The sequence below is a fragment of the Grampus griseus genome, assembly GCF_964374135.1.
Source record: "Grampus griseus genome assembly, chromosome: 1".
Lineage (NCBI taxonomy): Eukaryota > Metazoa > Chordata > Mammalia > Artiodactyla > Delphinidae > Grampus > Grampus griseus.
Window position 1 is genome coordinate 32,988,505 of NC_139017.1, and position 22,793 is coordinate 33,011,297.

The following is a 22,793-nucleotide window of genomic DNA, read 5'->3' on the forward strand; positions in this document are numbered from 1 at the left end:
TTCACCTGCCCAGGAAAAGCCAGCAAGCACTTTCACTTTCCTTCAGAAAAACTAACATGCCCCTGTTCTTACACTCCACCAGTACCCCCTTTAGAGCACTCCTTATCTCTATCAAGTCTGGTCATTTGTCAGTCTCTACCCACCACCCCAAATTTCCCCCCCCATTCTAGACTGTTCTTGAGGACAAGGGTGCTATCTAATTTTCTCTCCTCAGTGTCCAACCATAATGCCTGGTTTACGCTAAGAAATATCAGCGTAATTGAAAACATGAGTTGAATAAATTTGGCCAAAGGTAATTTGTGTATATGAATGTTAATAGCAGCTTTATTCACAATGCAAAAAAAACTGGAAACAACCAAATGTCCATCAACAGGTAAATGGATAAACAAATTGGGTAAATTGTCTTGGTCTGCTAGGGCTACCATAACAAAATACCACACACTGGGTAGCTTAAATAACAGAAATTTATTTCTCGTCCTGAAGGCTGGTAGGTAGAGATCAAGATGTTAGCAGATCTGGTTTCTCTGGAAGCGTAACTGCTTGGCTTGCAGACGGCTGCCTTCTCGCTGTCCTCACATGGCCCCTTCTCTGTGGACACATCAAAAGGTAATTTAAATTTTTTTTTTGTTGTGGTACGCGGGCCTCTCACTGCCGCGGCCCCTCCCGTTGCAGAGCACAGGCTCTGGACGCGCAGGCTCAGCGGGCATGGCCCACGGGCCCAGACGCTCCGCGGCATGTGGGATCCTCCCGGACCGGGGCACGAACCCGCGTCCCCTGCATCGGCAGACAGACTCCCAACCATTGCGCCACCAGGGAAGCCCCTCAAAAGGTAATTTTAAAAGAGGATATAGTCATGCCTTTCATAGAATTATAGATTTTATTTGTCATTAATTAATAGAACCCATACAGTGTTACAACCTGTTCAGAAGAGAATCTGAAACGCAGGCAAATATATAGACATCTGGAATGGTGAGAAAAATTTACAAATAAATGCAAAATCAGCAAAACTGGTCAATATTCATGGGTCATTTCCACCAACTATAATTGGCACTCGTATGGACGAAAATAATGTGCATTACTGTCAGTTTTTCTACAATTTATAGAATTGTAAAATAACTCAGATAACCTGAAAGGATGCAGTAGACAGTGTACCCAGTAATGCTTTTTGGACCATTTCAAAGCTTTTTGCATTTTCCCCTATACTTTAACTCCTCCAACCCAAATTATGCAGTTATTTATCAGGTCATTTGACATGATTAAACACACACACACACACACCCCAAAATGTTTTGTTCTCAACACCCTAGAGAAAAATCCTTTTCAGCTTTCGCCAGTTAGCTAAAACCAGAAGCCTGGCTCAGGTCCTGGGGCAGATGGAATCCACCTCAGTTCTCCTCTTATTTCGTCTAAATCTTCACAGGAATGGCCCAAACTCAGTAAGAGATATTATTAGCAGTATCAACGTTAGCAAGAGAAAGATTGTTTTTGTCTTAGATGCTCCATACTGAAGAAGTTTTAAAAGCTAAGCACCTTTTTGGTGACTTAGAGGGATGTACCAACTATGATTTTCACTGCTGCTCTCCTGGGGGCAGAAACAAGTCCCCAGGGCCCAGCTCCTAAGACTGCTGCAGAAATGGAGCCAGACGTTGCTGGGAAGATGTTGGTGAAGAGACTCAAGAGCGAGAAAGGGGAGGAGGAGAGTAGAGAGGTGATTCTGGGTGAACAGCATCTTGGGGGAAAAAGAAAATAGCCATGGACCATGCAGAGAACCTTTCCAAACATGGCTGCTTATGAAGGGGTTATGTGGGGCTCAATGGGTCAGGACTTTGCACGTACAAAATCAGAGCTTTCAAGGGATGGCAAACCCTCAGACACTGGCACTCCCAGAATGCTTTCTAAGAAGTTATAGAGAATCCACTTTAGCCTGATCCCTGAGCCCACTGGCCCTATGGGGACTCCTCTCTCCTCAGCTCAGTAAAGGTAGCACCTCACACCCTTCCCCAGCAAGCTCTGAAAAGGGCCACCGTGTCACAGCCCTCTACACACTAAACATACCTCTGCAGGCAACCCCAGATTCTCCTTGGGGCGGTATCTTCTCTTTGAACACCCTAACCTCCTCCAGACCCCATCCACCCCTTCGCTCTCCACCATAGTTCTTAAAACTTGTTTTGGACCCAACCTCTTCTTACCTTTTTGTTACCAGCTGATTCTTTTATTACTTCTATGGCCCTTAAGTCTGTAAAGATTTCGTCCAACAAGCCAACCATATTTATTGCATGATAATCCTTGTCCCCATGACAACCCACGTTGTCATACTGAGTTGATACAATACCAGTCAAAAGCAAAGACACTTCTCATGGTAAATGTATAATTTTCTTTAGACTTCTTTAAATATGGGCTATAGCTTACGCTCCCCTCCCCATCAGGTGTCTAGGGACCCCAGGTTGGGAAACCCCGCTCTGAGGATTAATGTTGAGTGACTGCAACCAAGTCTCCCTTGCTCTCCCTTTTCTCAGATGGGCAAAGTGAGGCTGTTAGTTTTAAGGTGAACTGACTTAGTCAAATTGACAAAGAATCAGAATGGAAATTGAGATTTTTTTTCAGTCTCACCTTTTTTGGTCTCTAACTCCTCTTAGCATTAGATTTTCTTAAAAAATAAAATAAAATTTAGCTGGGATGGTCTGCCACTTGCCCCCAAGGGAGTCTTTTCTGCTTGCAGCCTGGCCCTCTCTATGGGATCCTAGAATTTGCTGCACAGCAGCTGCCTGCTCCTCCCCTCTGGGTCAAGAGACCTAGACCACCCTGACAAGAAAGAACCTGAGAGATTGTCTGGTCCAGGTTGTCCCAAAGTGTGTTCCTTAAGATGTTAATTGCTATTTGGGGGGAAACAGTTTCCATGGTCAATTACTTTTGAGAAAGGCGAAGTTAAGCAAAGGTAAACTGGTTCAGTTTTGTTTTGTTTCACTTCAGGACTTGCCTGAGCCTTTGAAATGCCTTTGGGCCTAATGACCTGCCAGGAGGATGAGATGGCATGTATTATCGCCCAAATTTATTGGACTTGAAATCTCTTTTTCACAGGAGACCTACTCATACCCCACAGGGCCCTGGGGTTCTGAGAAGCTTAGTTTGGGACCTGTTAGTCCAGCCCAGCATTTCCAGATGAAGAAACTGAACTCCTCGGAGTGACCAGTCCTTGGACCCACAAGTAGACGTGGTCCCGCCAGAGCTGAACCCAGGTTGCCAGAGACTAATCCTGAACTTTTCAAATTGGGGTCTTTTCCTCTATACCTCACCCACCACATATTTAACCCAGGAAAAAACCTTTCCAATGGCCCCCGGAAGTGGAGGGAATTTGCTCAGAGAGAGGCTGCTTCTGAGGCTCGTTTGTGTCCGGAGCAAAACCTGCCAGGCTCGTGGGGGCAGGAGGGAATGGCGAGGCAAGAACCCCTGCAGGACGAGGTGTTGCACAGCCGGGGGCTAGAAAGGGCTCCCCGAGGCTTTCATAGACTCTTGTATGTCTTAATCCAGTTATTGAATAGTACTGAGCATTTTCTGTCTTTTCTCAAGATCAAAAACTGTCACAAACATGACTCCAGCTCTCAGTCAACCTCCAATACCTTTCTCCCTGCATCTGCTCTCATTTAGTTAATGAGAAAATTGACTTGGCCAAGATGACCGTGGTTATTGACAGACAGGTGAAAGCTAGGTGTCCTCTCCTTATACTGATGACGGCCTCCCACAGGCCAGGCATGGGAGAGTGGGAGGGAGAGTTTTAAAATATTTGCCTAAGCCCAGTCATTTCCTTATGATTAGGATTATGAAATGAAAAGCTACAGTTCGGGCTCACACGGGAACAGACGCCCAGCAGACTCAGAGTGGCCCTCAAGGGCAGTGAAGTCTGGAGTCCGTCTCTCCAGGGAAGGTCCTGTCCCATCCCAGCAGCTCCCTGCCTGCCCGCCTGGGGGAGCAGTGCAGGCTGACCCTGACCAGGTAGGAACCACGCCTTTGACTTTCTTGGGTCTTAGTCAATTCAGGCACGTGTGGCAAAGGACAGCATGGCATACGTGTATTCACACTTGTGTGTTGGCATGTGCAGAGCGGCATGACTAGAAAACTGAGTGGCTGCTCTCTGGAGGTGCCCAGTTGTTGTGTTGCCTGACTGTTATGTACCTGCTGTCTTCTCTCAACATATTTTTGCATGCTTCTCTCTTGTTATTTTCTCCTCTCCCCTTCCCCATCTATTTCTTCTTCTGAGAGCTATTTTATCTCCAAGTTTCCAGGCTCATTCAGAATTGAAGTGTAAGGTCCACGCCACTGTCTGTGATCAATGGCCACTTTGGGGAAAGAGAGGAGGGGCAGGTGCAAGGAGGCCTGAGCATCAGGCGTAAATGGCAGTCATCAGGAAGCCCAGGTGCCGGTCCTCGCCCTGCCAGTGACCGACTTTCTCACAGGCCCTGGGGCAGGATGGGCCATACTGAGGGAATTAACCAAATCCTTTGAAATGATCTTGATGCTCTTAGCAGCAGTGGCCCCCTCTTCTCCTCTTAGGCATCCTTACTTGATAGGGATTTTTTCTTTCATTTAACCACGTGGCATCTAGTCAATAGCTTTTATGTGCCGGACACGTGTTGGGGCCAGGAACGCGCATGTGGATCAGGAAGCACTCTGTGACGTGTCAGATGTTGACAACTCAATGTGATAAGTGCTTTGGCAGAAGCGGGCCCAGGATGCCCTAACCCAGGTTGGGAGGAGTGCAGAGGATGCTGGGAAGGTGTCCCTGAAGGGGCGACATTTGAGCTGAGTGTGGAAGGTCTAGGAGGAGACATCCAAATTGGGATGGGATGTATATGTGTGTGGAGTGAAGCAGTGTGTGTCAGGCTGAAGGAAAGATGGGCAAAGGTGAGGAGATGTGAACCATTGTGGCCAGTCGGGGAAACTAGAAGCAATTCAATATGGTGGGTGTGCAGGACAGGCTGTCGGGGTAGTGAGAGCGAGGCTGGAGGGACCCCTGTGCCATAAGAAGGAGTTTGCCTTTTAACCTGACGACTTGGGCTTCTTGAAACTGGGCCTCAAAATCACCTGGGAAGCTTATTAGGAAACAGAGTCCTGGCCTAACTCCAGCTAAGGAATCAGAATCTTCAAGGGTGAGACCTGAGCAACAGCCTTTCGAGCAGAGTCCCAGGAGAGTCTACACAGACACCGGTCAGAGTAAACCTTGGGAAATAGTGGGAGGGTTCCAAGCAGGGGAGAGGCAGGCACATAGGAGACCAGTCCCGACACTCTCTTGAGCCTCTGCTGGAAGGAAATTCTGAGGGCCTGAGGGGAGGCCCTGGGCAGTGAACAGTGTCCCCAGGAGTCGCTGCCAGGATCAGTTGCCTGAGTGCTCCTCCGACCACGTGCCCCATGACCAGGACAGGAGCGACCAGGAAATTCTGCTTTCCAGCTGGACAAGGTCCTTCAGGCAGTACAGTGGAGGGATGGCAGAGGCATCCCTCCCATCCATTCCCACCCGACCTGCTCTAACGCACTGACCTCAAAGGACTGTTTCATCCTTTCCCTCCATCCTAAGTGAAACCCTATTTCCACATCCCACAAGGCTCCTTATTCAAGCTGAGTGTTCAGAGCACACTGGGGGAGGGTGGAGAGGAGGAGTGAGGCTTGTTTTTTCATCCAGGCTAAGGGGAAGGAGGCTTCCTGGGATGGTGGGTTTCCCTAGGTGATTCAAATGGAGGAAGGGGACTACATGATTGCTATTTACTATATATTCATGTGCCTCCTAGATTTCTCTCCAAAGGTTGGTAATGAAAGTGTCTGATACACAAGGAAATAAGGCAGTTCCCCAGCCCAGAAACGCGCCATGCTCAAGGCTAAGGCCTGATGCAGACCACCCTCTAGGGACTCCCACCTCAAAGGACGGGGTCCAAACTCCTCACCCCAGGCCTAGAGGCCCTCAACCAGGGGCCAGCGCAAGCCCTGCGCTGCAGCCTCACCCCAGCCCCAGACTTTCCCAGATTAACTTTTACACTTAACGCTTAAACCAGGCAGTTTCACACCTCAGTGCCTGTGTTTATGCTAATCCCCCCCTCTGACGTGCCTCTCCCACCCCTCCCCCTCTGTCTGGCTAATTCCTGCTCATGCTGCAAGACCCAGCTCTCCGTGATACCTCCCGTCCCACCCAACACACATCTCAATCTTGCTATTCCTGTGAACGACCCACACCTCTTCGCTATGCTAACCTTGATGGGACCACTTACACAGTAAGTTTAAGCACCTGCCCCTCCCCCACTCCACCTTGACCGGAAATTCCTCAAGGGCAGGGTCTGTGGTACTACATTTTGTCTCCCCAGTGCCTGGCACATAGTAGGAGCTCAAGAGATATTTGCTGAACCAAATAGAAACCAGATGAATGAGAAGTGCCCTCAGACATGTGAATGCCATGATAATTTAAGAGCATTCTAAGGATTTGCTTATTGGTGTTTTTAGGACGGGTGCCTCTGTATAGCTATGACACCCCATCCCCCTGTTAAGTGCAAAATAACAAACTTAATGAGTAAATTGAAGATGATTATTTGCATCTTAAAAGGTGGAGGGCAGGTCTCCTTTAAATATTAAGCCCTTGCTAGAACTTTCAGAAACTTGCCTTACAGATCATTAACGTCTGGGGGAGGGGTGGGAGCCGGAGTCCTGGAGCTGGAACCTCTAAGAGGCTGAGCTCCAAAGTTGCGTCTATGAAAGGAGGAAGCAAGGCAGAAGGTCTTGGACCCAGACAGAACTGGGTTCAGACTCTGGCTATACTAGCTGTGTGGCCTTGGGCAAGTCCCTTAACCTCCCTGTACCCCGATTTCCATATTCCTAAAGTGGGGATACACCATACCTACTTTGCAGGGTTGTTGTAAAGATCTAAAAGGTCCTACCTAGAATGCCTTCCCTCATAGGAGGTCCCCAATAATAGTAATAGTATCGTTGTTGGTAGGGTTGACATGGCATATGGAGGGGAAGAAGGAGTCTTTTGAGGTTTACAGGATTTTACCTGGGCTGGCAGAATAGGAAGGCAGAAAGGATCCAGAAATGTAAGGGCCAGACCATCATGGCAACATAATTTGACTATCACAGCACTTCACAATTAGTCTTACTTCTTTAAACGGAATCTTTCCATGTTGAACACGCAAAATGCTGGCAACAGCACTGTACTGTGGGGTTAATGTGAGGGTCTTGGACTTATTAGCTCTGTGACCTTGGGCAGATCACCTAACTCAGTTTCCTTATTTGTAGAAAGGAGACAGTAAACAGTACCCATCTCTTAAGGCTGCAGTTTGAGACAAGGAATGTAAGGCGCTTAACCCAATGCCAGGTGCACAGGGCGCCCTCCATAAATGGTACCAGTTACTGTATTATGAAGTGATCGGTACTAACAAGCACAGAATGGTAAATGCCCTGTTGGAAGAACCGCTTCCTCTGGGAATATGTTAACTGCAAGAGCACTACCCACGACTCTGGAGACCACCTGTCCCAGAGCTGTGTGACCTTGGGCCTGTTCTGTAACACAGGGGGTTTGCCCTAGATAATCTCCCCGGTTCCTAAATTAGCCCAAGGTTAGTCCACCCACAGCTCCCCAAACACCTGCTCTCAGACCTGTATGCTTTTGCCCTGCCCAGATGCCCCCTTCCCCCTCTTCTGCAGGGTAACTCCTACTCACTTAAGGGCAGGCCTCCTTACCATCCTTCCCTGCCACCCTTCCTGGCTCTGCGCAGCAGTTAGCGCACTGTGTGGTCCTTACTGTTGCAGGTCTGTCATCTAGGTGGTGACTGTAGTGCCTCAGTGCAAATAGCAACCGCGCTTGAGAGAGAAACTTGTTGGCAGAAGGAAACGATCAGCACTTTTCCTTTGTAGAGATTTCCGGAACCTCCTGGGTCCTAATTCTCTTACTGTTTCCCGTTTGTTGTGGAAAAATAGGTTTGGATATAGTTGGGGACCTGTCCCCTCCCTCTGGGCGGAAAGAGAAAGCAAGCCCAATTGGTTGGGGCCACAGCTGCTGGTAAAGTCCTTTGCAGCTACTTCATCCCAGGTCTGGAAAAAGTGACAAGGGATCTTCAGGAGTGCCCAGAACCCCCGAGAATCGGTCCCCATTCAAGGCGACTGCCAGTGCAGGCACCTGGCTCTCCCCTAAGCAGGACAGGATGAGGGAACTCTCGTCCACTACGGGTCCCCTCGCGCCGCTGGAAAGCGGAAACAAATGACCTTGACCTCCAAGGAGACGGCCCCTCGGAGAGGGCGACTCCTCCGGAAAAGTTGTCTAAACAAAGGGCATTCCTCAGCTTCCACCCAGACAGCCCACAGCCGAGCCTCCTCCCCACGCCCCGGGTGTAGGGTTACACTCCTTCCCGCGAAGCTCTGGGAGAAAGTGGTGTTTCCGCAGCTTTGGCTCGCGTGGAGCCGCGTCCCACGGCCGCGCTCTCCCAGAAGCCTCGGCTGCGGGCGCTCGCCGGGCGGACTGGGCTACCCGGGCCGGGAGAGGTTAGGTCCGGCGGCCCGGAAGGCAGCCCCCGCCCCGTCCGAGTCCCCAAACTCGCGGGCGTGCTTGCCGCTTAGACGTCTGGAGGGCATCGCTCGCCGCCGCCGGGAGGGGCAGCTCCGCAGGGCGCGGGCGGCCGGGACCGGGACCGCGGCGAGCGCGGAGGGCGGCGGGGCGGGGTGGGGGCCAGGGCCGCTCCTCTAGCCCCTTCCGCCGCCCCTCCTTTCTGCTCTCCCGCTCCCTCTTCCCGTCCCGGCCGGGAAGGCGCCGGGCTTGGCCTCTCTCCCCTTCGTGGCCGAACCATGAGCTAACAGCCCATGCCGCTTCCTCCCCGCCCAACCCCGCGTCCCCTCCCCGGACCCGGAGGGAGGCCGCGGCCCGCGGGTCGGCTGCTCCGGCCCGACCCCACTCGGAGCCCCGGGGCGGCCCGCAGAGCCGGGAGACCAGCCGGGAGCGCCCCGAGGGCCGAGGCCTGCGGGCCGCACTCTCGGAGCCCCGGCCGAGCCCGCGCGCCCCCGGTCCCCGAAGCGGGCCCGGGAGGGAGGGGGGGGGAGAGGAGGCCCCGGCCTCGCCGGGGATGGAAGGGATGGAGGTGGCGGCCCGACCTGCCAGCGGCAGCCTTCAGTGAGTACGGAGGAGGCGAGGCGACGGGCGGGCCGGGGGTGGCGGGACCGCCAGTGGGGAGCGGGAAGGGAGGGTCGCAGGGGAGGCCCGTCCGTCACGTCCGTCTTCATTTCAGCGTCTCCGGCTTAGAGAAGTACAGCACTTGGGCCGTAGACTTAGGCGGTGCCGAGCCGCACAAACCGATACCCACTGTTCCCCAGGGGAAGGTCGCATCCTTCCAGGTCTCCGGAGATGGATGATCTCTGGAATGCTGTTCGAATTTACCCGAAAGAAAGTTATTGTAATGTGACTGAAATTGCTCCCATTACCTTCACGTCCCCTGCTTTCTGGATTGAACCTTAGAAGAGAGGAACGGGTGGCCGGGCTGCCAAGACAAAGCTGGTAACTTCTAGATTAACTGGTGTAGTAAATGATCTCTTCCTCCCAAAGATAGGCCTTAAACTTCACAGGCTTAAAACTGAGGTAACATACACACTGTGTGTGTATTTTGCTTGGTGAAATATGTATATTCCTGAAATGTAAAAATTGAATTGTAGTAAGTGACTATAGAGGGACTTGCATTTAAGAGAATTCTGTGGTGAATCGTTGGTCAATATATGAGGTGAATAACTTCTTGTTTGTAATTTGTGTCAATATGGATGCATGTATTTATGTATATACATGCAGTTTACTTCAAGTGGGACATATCTAGATGTATGATGGAGACGGAGCATGTTCTCAGAGAGCAGGATAAATATTAAGACGTTGTGGCATGTATGTGTGCACAGAACAACTTGGTGAGTAAAATCTCGTGCTCACTTTTGTTCCCTCTGAAGACGTTGACATCAACCGTGCCACCAAGGAGCTGTGTAATTTGGGCAAGTCACTTAACCTGTCTAGACCAATATCCTCATAGGAGTAGGGGAATGGGGGTACACGGCCACTGAGTGCTTTGGAAGAGCCCTGGCCTTGGGAGGAGAAGCTTTGCGTTCCCAACTGGGCCTCCCTTAGCTCCCGTGTCACCTAATCTCTCTGTGCCTCAGTTTCTCTGTCTGTAAGAATGAGGATAATAATCCTGTTCTGGCAGAACTGCGTGAGGATTATTTGCGAGAGCATGTCTGAAAGTGCTTGCAGGCCTGCCTGACACAGAGCAGATGCTGATAGGCATTGCTACCTGATCCTGGCTGCCCTGTGGGCACAGCCCCATGCTGCGCTCCTGTGGTTTGAGCACAGGGGGCCCCTTCTGCCAGAGGGTCAGATCCTGGGTGGTATCTTCCTGAAGTCCATCCTCTGCATTGGCTCCCCTTGGAAAGGGAAGAGCTTGTTGGCCCTTAGCAGGTGTTGCCATCCTCCTCTGAGGCCTGACACCTATCAGGAAAGCAAGAGGCCAGGGACTGGGAAATCTGGCCCCCATTTTCACTCTGGTCCACATTGGGCAGAAGATTGGTTGTTGTTTGACTCTCCACTGTGCCCCACATGTAAAATGGGGGTAGAAAAATGAGAACACTACTTAGACTTGGAAGAAAAAACTCAGTAATAACTTATGTGTACCGTCCAATGATTTGTACTCTTCGAGGTGCTTTCACATTGTCTAGGGGGCATCCCCTGCTCTGACCCCAAGTTATTTTTCTCTGGACAGGGCTCTATCCCAAGGCACTTTGGGGACCCAGGAGGTTGTTGGAGCTAGCCAGGTGCTGGGTCTAAGGAACTCTGTCTATTTTCTCCTCCAGAGGACCCAAAATAGGGAGCGGAACAGCCAGCTCCATGGAGGTGACCTCAGCTGTGGAGAGAAGTGGCCCTGAGCCACAGCCGGAGAATGGACACTTCCCAAGACACTGGCCCTGTCCTCGAGAAGACAGAACACCCAGCCTGATGGCCCCCCAGCCTCCTGGGGCACAGGGGATACAGGTCCAAGGCCCCTCTGTGCTGGAGTCCAAGGTGAGGGCCTTGAAGGAGAAGATGACAGCAGGCAAACAGGGGGCAAGCCCTTGCCTCACTTCTCACGAGCGGCCATCCCTCAAGAAACCCAAATGCAGACGAGTCAAGGTGGGTGGAACCAGGACTCCATCAGAGGGGTCTTCCCTACCTGATGCCGTGGTGGTCCATCATGCTCAGAACCCAAACGATGGGCTGCTGGACAGCAGCGTCACTGAGGAGGAGTCTGCCAGGAACGGGGCCCCCGGGCCTCCCAGGTCGCCTGCCTCTGGGCTCCAGAGCTGGAACAGGAGGAGCCCGTGGCCTCCAGAAGCAGTACGGACACTGCCTGACCACGACAGGGCTGTGCCGCCAGGGCCCAGCTCTTTGCAAGAGAGCTCCATGCACAGAGTCACTCCAAGCCAGCCTGAGGGCTCTGGTCCTTGTAACAAAACCACCCACAGGCCCAGCCTGAGGAAAGGAAGGTCATACCCCCTGCAGGATGGTCTCATCACACAGGAAGACCTGGACAGCTTGTCTCTGACGTCCGAGGAGGACTTCGTCCCCAGGCCAGCCCTGCTGGGGGAGCTCTGGAGAGCTGGAGACCTGGGGACCCTGGGCACCGGGGGCAGCACCTTGTCCCTGTCTGACCGCGTGGAGAGGAACCGCCTTCTGCTGCAGGAGATGCTAAGTGTTGGGGGGCAGGGCCCCTCCAAGGTGGGAAGCCCAGCCTGGACTTCATCCCGGGACAGAGCTGTGCCAGGTAAGGCCCACTCTGTGGGTGTGGTGGTGGAGGCACAAGAGGGAGTCCAGGAGAAGGAAAGGGGGAAGGGGGTTACCGCGGAAGGGTGGGGCGGGAAAGGGGGAGAGCACGGCTGGCAGTCACCAAATTCATCAGGATGTCCGCTTAGTCTTGGCTTTGACAGAGATTCTTTACCACCTCAGCCCCATCTGCTAAAGTCCCCCCAGATCCCCCAGACCGATGGGAGGCCATCCTCTATCCTTGGGGTGGAAGCTACCACAATTTCTTCCCTGTGGCTTGTAGCTCTTTCTAGAGTAGCTTTTTGCACCTCCCTCAGATGACACATCCTCACCCCACAGTAGACCTCACTGTCCTCTTGGTAGGAGCCATTCTCCACAAACAGGGTTAGCGTCCTGTCAGTCTGAGCTCAGCGTTCAGCCCTTGGAGGCAGCTTTTTCCCTTCCTTCTTCCCTCACCCAGCACCTGAGGGGACCCTGGGGCACCCCTCAGCTCATGCATGACAGTGCCCACCAGCAGTCACCACGACAGGCTATGCCTCCTCCTCGGGGGTCGGAGTCATCTGGGGAGTAAATAGCTTCTGGAGAAAACTTTCTCCTCCATGTTTCTCAAGTGGCAGCTAAGAGCCCAGTTTCTGGCTCTGCCCTGATCTCTGCTTCTGTTCTGGGTCCTAGAGCGACTAGCAGGGGACGTGGACTGGGACTCCGGCATCTCCCTGCAGGACGCTGACCAGAGCAGGTAAGATCTCAGAGCTCACATCTTCTGTCCCTCCCTCCCTCCCGGCAGTTGTCCCTGTACCTTCATTTACACAGCATCAGGAGAGCAGCGAGAGGGCAGGCAAACCCTGCAGCACAGGTGGCCATGGCTCCTCCCGGAGACCTCTTAGAAGGCACCAGCCACCCCCGTGGCCCAGGCTGTGCTGCTGCTACTTGTGCAAAACCATGGGGCACGGAGCACAGTGAAGAGTACTTTGCAAACGACCTGCTCTACGACTTGGGACTCATTTCCCTGCCCCAGCCTCTGTCTCTTTATATTTAAAGTGGGCCAAATAATACTTGTGTGATGTATCGATACTTCTCAGGACTGTTGTGAGGCTGAACACAAGATAATGGACGTGAAAATCCTTAGGGAAAATATCCGAATGCAAGGCTTTTACTCCGCCAGTTCCTTTCCCAATCAAGGGGTGTGTTGGGTTGTGTAAAGGCCTTCACTGCCCCCAGCCTCCCTGACTTTGCTCTAGCCCCTCCACGAATGTCTCTGGGAAGCTGGGCCTGGGATGGGGCTGGGGCAGTGTCCCGACCAGGCAGGTGAGAAGACTACCCTCCGGGCGGGGTGAGGAGCCATCTGTGGGCCTGAGCTGGTGGCTGCCCAGGCCTCGGCCTCCTCCTCAGTCTTTGCTGCGCACCTGGCACGTGAAGCTGAGAGAGGTCCCGGAGCTGGGAGCGGCCCCATTTCCTCAGCCGTGCAGTGACGTCACCCTCCTGAGGGTCTCGTGGTTTCTGCTGAGGGCAAAGGTCAGCAGTGTCACTTCTCCATTATCAGGCCCCTCCCTGCCTGATAAATTCCACTTATTGACCTCCCTCCCCTTCAGAACATGTGGACAGGGCCCCCCAGTCCTGCTTTCACAAAGCGAGGGCTGCCCAGGTTCAAGGGGTTCAGCCTCTGCCTGGCTACTGGCCTTCTCAGTGGCGTCAGCTGAGGGCCTGGCGGAGAGGGGGCTCTCTGTCTCCTTCCTCCCTCGTTATTTATAATTTGGAGTCGTGCCTGCCCCCTTCCTGCCAGGGGTCTCTTCCCGCCTCCACGGCCGCCACGGTCAGCCTCTCCTCATATCCCCTCCTAGCCCGGCCGCGATGTGGAGGGGTGTGACTGTGGTCCTCAGCGACACCCTGGCCCACGCCCTGTCCCCTCGTCCTTCCCTGGGGGGCCGTAAAGGATGCAGCCTGGGCCCACAGACCTTATGCCCAGAGGAGGTGGGGCCTCTTCTTCTGCCGCTGCTCCTCCCCCACCACTCCCACCCTTTCTTACCTGGGCCGGGGGGGGGGGGGGGGGGGGCGGGGGGAGGAAGTCTCAGCTGCAAGATGGCCATGGGGGATTTGTCCAGAGGTCACTATTGAAAGGAGAAGCCAAAGCTCCTGACTCACATGTTGGATAACAAATAATAAAAACACGCATCTTAAAGGAAAAGAACCTCAACCATGGGGTTGGGAGGGACTTTCTCCCAGTCCTGCGAGGAGATGGCATTTGTGTAGAATCCTCAGGGTAGGGATTTCTGGACTATTGTTTCACCTTCCAGACCATCTGCAGCAGGTTAGGGTTTGGATAAGGTATGTGGGTGTCAGCGTAGGATGTGTAGGTGTGTGCTTATGTGTAATGTATGATGATCTCACATGTCTATGTATGAAGGGAGAGAATGTGTGTGTGGAATGAGGTTGGTGCCCAGCGTATATCCGGGCATAGAGTTGGCATGGGAAAAACTGTCTTCTGGCTTGTTTGGAAGGTCATTCATTCACAGTGCCCCACGGACCTTTATTGGTGATCTATACTCAGGCCCCTGCTGAGTAGATACCCAGGCTGAAGGGCCAAAGAGCATACCTCTAGAGCCAAATGAGGAGCCCTGTCCCAGGAGGGCTCTACACATCCTAGTTCAAGGATGGGAGAAAGGTCAGCCATGTGTAGAGCCCTTCTGGGACAGGGCTCCTCATTTGGTTCTATTCCTGAGTCTCTTGGTCAGATACTAAAGTGGTCCCTAAGACACTGCAAGCTCCATCTCTCCCCTAAGCAGGATGGATTTATTGATGCTCCTTCTGTATAGCTGAACTCCCCGAGAGACCTTTGGAATAAGGCACACTTCCCTCAGCTCCTTACCCCTGGCCACATGGGACCAGGGTCCTGGGGCTTTGTGTACTGAGGGGCTGAAGACACTGGGCAGTGTAGACTCTGAGACTGTGGTCACCATCATGATGGCCATCCTGAAGGGGCCAGGACATCAGTCAGGACGTGCTCGGGCAGTGAGCCCCTCAAATCTTCTCAGTGTTTGAGGCATAAAAGGTCCAGTTTCACACCCAGTCAAACTTAGCATCAGTGTAGTTCAGTGTTGCAACCAGATAACCCCCGTGACCAAGTTAACCCAACACGTATTTAATTATGTCCTCAATTGTTACTGCTCTGCATGGTGATAAGACAAGAAGCCCTGAAATGATGGTGACAGCAGAGACCAAGACAGTAGTCACTGTCTGACTGGGGAGCTGGCCCAGCTCATTGCGATGGTCACAGGGAGAGTCGACCGTGGAGACGAGACCCCTGAGATGCCGAGGGAACACCAGAAATGCCCCAGGACCAAATGGTTGTCCCCTCTACTGAGGGGCAAGAGGAGACTCCGTCCCAGAGGACCGGAGCAACCTGGTGGTCCTTCCCTCCAGAAGACCATGCTGACACTCAATTCCCAGACCTTGTGCTGCACCACATCCTCACTTTATCCTGATAGCGAACCCTATTGATTGTTCCTGTTTCACTGACAGAGACCCCTCTGGGGGGAGGCTAAATGACTTGCCCAGTCATACAGCTGTTAAGTTTTGGAGTCAGGGTCCACAGTCAAAGCTGCTCCGTGCCAAGCGCTGTGCCCTAACCATGAAGCAGCACTGCCACAAGCTGTCCCCACAGGCCATGCCTTGGGTTAGGGATCCGGGGATCCTCGGCCTCCCCCAACCTGGTATTCTCAAGTATAGACAAAGAAGGGTGAATGGCAGGTTCCATGGGATAAGCTCGTTTCTCTCCTAAGTCACTGTTGACATGATTCAGGAAATGGGATTGACTGGGGGTGGGGAGAGGATGAGGTGAGACGTAAGCACTTCAGAGGTGGCCAGCGGGGTCAGTGCTGTCAGCGACCTTGCTCATGGCCGTGTCTGGGCACTGGACTTATTAGAGATGGGGGGTGGGGGGGAAGTGAAGGATCCTCTGCTCAGGACTGGCTCTGCCCTCATCCGTTCTTAGCAGCCCATGGTGTCCCGTCCCTGCTGTCTGTAAAATGGCCAGGATCCACTTGGCCTCTCCCCTGTCTTGAGGCTCTGAGAGGGCGTATCAGGATTACAGATTGCCCCGCTCGTGCAAAAAGTACGTGGAACCAGAGGAGCAGCAGCAGTCAGTACAATGCCCGCCCCAGGCCCCGCACCGAAAGGGAGTCAGCTTTTTACAAAAAGGCACTCAGCCTTGGGCTGCTGCATGCATCCTGAGGCCCAGGGCCTTCCTTGGCAGTCTCATTGGAGAGGCCGTGCTATGTGACCCAGGCCCACTCTGCTTCAAATCAGGGCCTTCCATGTGTGTGATCTTGGGGGGCCCAGATCCTGAAGTGTGTCTGCAGGGACTTTTAACTACTGCTCCGCTGTGGGATAAATGGAGAGCGTCTCTGGGGTTGTTTCATTTGTGCTGTAATGATGAAGGAAGCTCAGAGGATTTCCTAGGTTGTTGATTTCCCCCCATCCCCATGGTGGAATCGTGCCCATCTCTATCAACAGATACAGAAACTGAGGCTCACAATGGGGAGCCCAGTCTCTGTGTACACACCTCGTCATAAGAAAAGAAGGAACAGGGTGCCAGCCGGCAGCAACTCAGACTTTGGTGGGTCCCAATTTTCAGGCCCCTGTTGAGATGGCTAGTGGTCAAAACTCCCTGCTCCAAAGCTGTTTGCAGACTCCAGTTTAAAGAAGGGGCAGACAGGGAACCCTCAAGAATCTCAGAGGCCTGGCCTGTGGCTCAAGTGGTCAGGCCCACAGCTGTGAGAAAATCTTGGGCTTTTAAAACTTAATTTATTACCTAGCATTTTGGAAGACTCTCCTGTGGCCCTACTACTGTGTGTAATTTCAGAAGGAATTCCCATTTTGCCCTCACTGCCCACTCTGCTTACATCAGCGTTGGCCATAGCTGTTGCTGGTGGATCTCCTTCTGGAGCTCCTTAGGGCCAAAGACCATGCTGTTCTTATCTCCGGGACCCGGTACCTGCCGAGTATCAGCACGGAACAGGCACTCAGAAAATGTTCGGCAGAAGCATGCATTCATGGGTGTAAGTGAGGGCTCACCAAGGGCTGGACGCCCCTGTGAGCTTGACAGGATCTGGGTGGAGCCAGGAGACGACATTCCAGATGGGTAAGGCTTGCAGAAGTGCATGGGAGAGGTGTGAGGTGGGTTGCATGGAAGATGCTATCAGGACACAGGGTGGAAATGTGGGCTGAGGCCACTGATGGAGAGCCTTGGAATTTAGGTTTTAGGTAAGGCAGTAGGAAATGGAGGGACGTTCGCTGTCTCCCTCTTGCCACATCCGCTCCCTCCAGCAGGATGACCCTGTCTTCTGGCAGTGCTGGGACGTTGCTGTGTGCCGTGGCCTGGTACACGGGTAGCCTGGTGAGGGGATCTGGAGATCATTCTGGCTCCCTGGTTGGGTTCTGGATCTTCTGGTCCTAGTCTCAGGGGGTCATGAGGAGCCCTGGGGGTGAGCTTGGGAGAAGAAACGCTCCTGCATCTCCCCAGGATTTGCAGGGCTGTAACTGAGGACTCCCCCAGGCAAGGGTGTAATGAAGACTAGCCAAGCCCCTGTCCGTCCTGCATACCCCCCGCCACTCCCCATCCTGCCCACCAACTCAGATATACAGACGCAAAGGGAAACTAGAGGGAACCCCTCGCCACTCCCAAACCTGCCAAGACTACAACTAAAAAGAAAAAAGTTTCGTTTAACCACTCACCAGTGTTTTCAACTACGTACCGTGCTCCTGAAGCATCTAGGGTTCTAAGTCCTGGTGGAGAAGGAAGGATGCTAACACTTCAAGCCCTACCTCACAGCAGTGCTGCCTGCAATCGCCGTGCATGTCATTGTCACACTCACATACACCCCACACAGGAAAATCGCATTATGGTACCGATCTTTGTGAATAAAGAGGCTCAAGAAAGTTAATTTGCTCAAGACCATTCGTCTTTGAGGAGTTGGGCTGAAATTCAAGAAGAGGAAGCCCTCCTCCATGGCCTCCAGAGTGGAGCAGGCCACTGTCCCCCTAGATGGGGGTGTCTTGGTCACCTGCCTCCACACATGCAGTGCTAGCAGAGCGACAGCCCACAAGGATTTTTTTGTCCTCCTTATTCAGGAAGGCAAGGACAGAGCCTTTTTGCTCTCTCTGTAAGGAGTCGACGTCCTAGGGAAGCTCTGCACACCTCCACCCAGATCTTTTCAAAGGTGTTCAATGAGCGTATCCCACAGCAGCCATTCTTTTTTTGAAAAGGTTATTTTATTGAAGTATAGTTGATTTATAATGTTGTGTTAATTTCTGCTGTACAGCAAAGTGATTCAGTTATACATATTCTTTTCCATTATGGTTTATCACAGGATATTGAATATAGTTCCCTGTGCTATATAGTTGGATCTTGTTGTTTATCCATTCTGTATATAATACCGATAGTTTGCATCTGCTAATCCAAAACTCCCAATCCTTTCCTCCCCCACCCCCCTTCCCCCTTGGCAACCACAAGTCTGTTCTCTATGTCTGTAAGTCTATTTCTGTTTTGTAGATAAGTTCATTTGTGTCATATTTTAGATTCCACATATAAGTGATATCATATGGTATTTGTCTTTCTCTTTCTGACTTACTTCATTTGGTATGATAATCTCTGGTTGCATCCATGTAGCTGCAAATGGCATTATTTCATTCCTTTTTATGGCTGAGTAGTATTCCATTGTATATATGTACCACATCTTCTTTAGCCATTCGTCTGTCGATGGACACTTAGCTTGTTTCCGTGTCTTGGCTGTTGTGCATAGCGCTGCTGTGAACATAGGGGTGCATGTATCTTTTCGAATTAGAGTTTTGTCCAGGTATATGCCATTCTTAAACAGCTCTTCCTTCTCTGTTGAGAGAAGCGCCTTTTTATTATCTGGGCAGCAGTGTCCCTCCGCTACCAAACAGCCTCCTCCCATTCCCCATTCTATGGAAATTGCCTTTTCTGTGGAGCCCTGCTAAGGGCTCTGAAGGTCTAGAACAAAACCCACCAAACCCTCTCTAGCTTTAAGATGGCCTGTCTCTTCTAAACACGCCTTTCTGGCAGACAAAAAGGGGATCTCTTCGGCAGGTGATTTTAGTTTGCGTTCAGGGATTCCATCCTTTGCTCAGTAAGGGGGTGAGAGTAACTTAACAAAATAATGGTGCAAATAGTAAAAGCAGTAATAATAAATGCTAATATCGATGGAATCTCACCAAGTTCCTGGCTCTGTGCTCAGCTCTTATAAGGGGATCAGTCTCACTTAACAACTGAGCCCCTATTTAGGAGAGGAGGAAGCTGAGCCTTAACCCCTAAGTGACCTGCCAGGGTGACACAGCTGGTAAGTGGCAGCCCAGAATTAGAACCTGGGCAGGCTGCCCCAGAGCCACGCTTCTAACCACCACTCTCAGCTCTGTCCTGTCCATGTCCCGCAGCCCTGGGAAGAAGGTGTCTGTGGTAATGAGCCCAGACAGGCCCCTGCCTTCATGGAGCACGTGTTCCAGAATCGGTTCCGGGCCCACCTTTCCAATTCCCCTCACTCGGGGAACCGCACACAGTGTGACAGCAGGAGCGCTCTATCCTTGGTCATCAAAAAGCTTTCTAATATACAAAAATGGCACAAATGCTGGGCAGAAAGGCTTATATGTGTTCTGTACACTGTATTTTCCCTCTACTTGCTGCATCCTGGAATCTGGGAAATGTCAGATCTCTTTACATTCCAAATTGTTTCCCTAATTCATATTCCTGGGATGAAAGAGTTAAAGCCGGACTTGCTGGAGCTTATTATTTTAATCTAGGATTATGATGGCTGCAGAAGGAGGACACTCTGTCCCCCCGACCTCTCTGACTGGGGGACAATGGTGGTTGTCCTGACTGGAGAGCCTGACCTGGCTGTGCCTGGGTGGGAGGGGAGCTGCAGTCAGAGCTAAGCCTGTCTCTCTGCTAGGAAACGGGCTTAGGTGGAGAGACCAGAGCAGGAGGGGGCTGCATGCCGCCCTTTGTCCTGGGGAGCAGCTTAGGATGCTGGTGGTTGGAGGGGCAGATGGAAGGGCCAGAATACGCACGTGGAAGTCCCGTGGTCCCCAGCCAGTAGCCCTTTTAGGGGTTGCTGCTTCTTGAGGGCCAAACATCTGTGAACCCCCCGCAGAGGACGTCAGGGTCCCCCACCCCACCCTGTGGTACGGCAGGCTACCTGGCCAAAGGCCCTGGCTTACAGGGTGGCAATGTGAGTTCTGTCCCCTGTGTAACTCCCGCTGTTTACCAATGGGGAAGCAGGCCTGGGGGAAGCACTCAGCCACTTTCTCCCTGTGCCTCACCCGCTGAGCTCATGAGCCCTCCATGTGCGAGCTTTCATGGCCATGACAAAAGCTCTCTGTGCTCAGATGGAGTTGTCTTTGCCAAGCCACACAGGGACCACCCCAGTCCTTCCAGGAAATCTCTAATGGAACTGTGACAGCTGGGATGGTGGGTTATAGTCTGTGATGGGAAAGGGTTGGCTCCAGGGCTGTGGTCGGATTAGAGTGGAGAGTCTCCCTTCTCCTCAGGAGTCAGAACCTGTCTGCCGGGCAGGGTTGTTGCCCCTCGGGTGGACCAAGACAATGCAGTGATGGGGGCTGGGCAGTTAGACTGGGACAGACTCACAGCGCTGCACCTGTCTGCCCCCTGCCGCTTGGGAGAAAGACCCCCTTCCCGCCACAGGGCTGTCAGGGCCTGCCCTCTCCAGGGTGCACCGTGACCGGGAGCTGCCTGCCCCGCTGACCCTGGCTGCCATCTGTGAAGGTAGCTGCTGCTCCCCTCCCTGCTCAGTTTGTTACTGCATGGATGCCTCCAGGCGCCTAAAAAACCCTGCTTTTCTAATCAGTGGAGAAACCAGCTTTGTCTGCCAGGAACCAAAGCAGGGCAGCTGATGGGAAAAAAAAAAAAATTAACAGCTCCAAGTAGAGGGAGCAGAAAGGAAACAGCCAAGCTGGAAAATGGTTTAAAAACCTGGGGGGAAGGCCGATCTTGGCAGCATCTGGCCAGCTGCCTGGAGCCCTCCTGCCTGCCCACCAGGTCTTGTGACAAATGCCCTCCGACAGCCGGGGAACCACAGCTGTCACCGGAAGGCTCCGAGCGTGCGGGCTGGCAGCCAGAGGCCTGCGGCTGCAGATGCATCTCTCCCCGGGCTGGTAACCTCATTATCTCTGCTGGCGGAGCCGGAGCCTCAGGGAGCACAGCTGCTCTCGGCCGTGCGTTGGAGGCCCTGCCTGCCCGGGAAGCCGTGCAAAGGGAGGCCTCTCCTCACAGGGCAGCAGGCCTGGAGACTCACTTTCATTCTCTGCCGTAAGCCCTCCTGGTTCCCGCACTGTGCCTGGGCCCTGCCAGGGTTCATAGGCACAGATGGTGCCTTTGTTCTGGCAGTTCTTATTTTTTATCTTGGCCCCAATTGCAGGATTAGGTGCAAATAATGAGAAAAAAAGAAAAAAGAAGGAAAAAAAAATCATGGTCTGCCCAGAGCTTGTCTAAGGTTGTCCCAAGGAGACCTCAGGGTTGTGCCATTTCCCACTCACATCTCTGTCATCTGTCACCTAGGAAACGACTTGGTACCTTCCCCTTGTCAAGACAAGGCCCCTTTCTCCAGGTGACCCATGGGGTGGGTAAGGCACGGGATTTGGCGGACTGCAGTCTGAGATGCAGGCCGGGCTGAGCCTCTACCTGCCCAGGTCCTCTTTCTACGGACCCCCCCCTAGTGAGGACAGCCCAGCATATGTGCAGTGAGGACAGGAGCAGCCACGGGGCTGCGGAAGCCACTCCGCCTCGGCCTGCTCTGGGACCAGGGGCGGGGAGGGGACGGGGGATGTGGAGACACTGGGGCTGGCTGACGCCTGCTCTGCTTCACTCGATGTCCGACCTTGAGCGACGACGCACCAGGTGCTCCTCTGTGCTCCGGAGCCCTCATGTGTCAAGTGGAGAGCGCACCTGTCCCCAGCCCCCCTGGCTGGGGAGGTGGGCTCCGGTCAGGGGGAGTCCAGCACTGGCTGCATGTCATTGTCTGGGAGGTGGCTTTGAAAAAGAGCTGCTATCATTTTCTGCAGCTCTGGACTGGCTGGGGAGGAGGCAGCACACGCGGGAGGCGGAGAGGACTGCTAGAGGACCTTTATTATTATGAACCCGAGCCACTGCTGACCTAATGTGGGTCCAGCTTCATGTCTCTCAGCCCGGGACTGATGCCTGTCGGGATTGGGACTGAGGCCTTATGAAAATGTCATTCCCTCAGAGGAGCAGCACAGTGACGGGCAGAGCGCTGATTCCTTGTGTCTGCAGTGGGAGCTCAGGATGGTGCGGTGGGAGCTCCAGTGGGTACGTGTGGGTGCAGAGAGAGACAGAAGGAGAGAGGGAGGGGACACGTGTGAAGACCATCTGGCTGGCTGGGCACGAGCCCAGCCCGACAACCCCAGGCCCTTTTCTCCCCCTCCTCCAAGATAACTCCCTCTGTCTGCCCAGGGAAGGAACAATAGAATAATCTGGAGACTCCCCTACCCTTTTCTAGATCCTCCTGGGCTCTCTGCCTCCGGTCTCTGAGCAGATGTCCAAGGTGGGCCAGCTCCCTGGTCCCATCCAGAGTCTCTCAGGGCCAGGCCCCAGGCCCCAGGCTAGGTGCCCTCCGTGTGGGAGCTGGACAAGGAAGGCTGCACACGCAGGGCTGTTTCTGGCATAGCCACGCTCGACACTGTTAAAGCCCTCCTAATCCGTGTTATTTTCTTCTAATCCCTCCCCAACCTGCTCTGGCCCACGTGCCACCCTGCAGGTCCTTTAGTCCCAAGCCGGAGCCCGTGCTGAGCCCCAGGCATGAGGAAGCCAAGCATCTGCTTCAGCGAGCCCGCATGAAGGCCAGGACCCGGCCCGTCCGTGCCAGCCACGATATTGTGCCCACCCTTGCCCAGGGCAGCCGGTGAGTGGGGCCCGGCTCAGACTGGCCTGGGAGGGCTGTGGCAGAAGAAGAGATGG

At 53.2% G+C, this 22,793-nt stretch overlaps 1 protein-coding gene across 2 annotated transcripts in view; it reads left to right on the top strand.

The window, feature by feature from the left end:
• Window positions 1-9,089: 9,089 nt before the first annotated feature.
• KIAA1614 overlaps window positions 9,090-22,793 on the top strand; it is a gene marked incomplete at its 5' end in the record, with an annotated part of 35,163 nt that continues 21,459 nt past the window's right edge. For both annotated transcript variants that reach the window (XM_082666168.1, XM_082666169.1), the window contains 4 exons: window positions 9,090-9,136; window positions 10,846-11,792; window positions 12,464-12,527; window positions 22,594-22,737. In XM_082666168.1, the coding sequence (XP_082522294.1) occupies window positions 9,090-9,136; window positions 10,846-11,792; window positions 12,464-12,527; window positions 22,594-22,737 (1,202 nt within the window). The remainder of the gene's footprint in view (window positions 9,137-10,845; window positions 11,793-12,463; window positions 12,528-22,593; window positions 22,738-22,793) is intronic.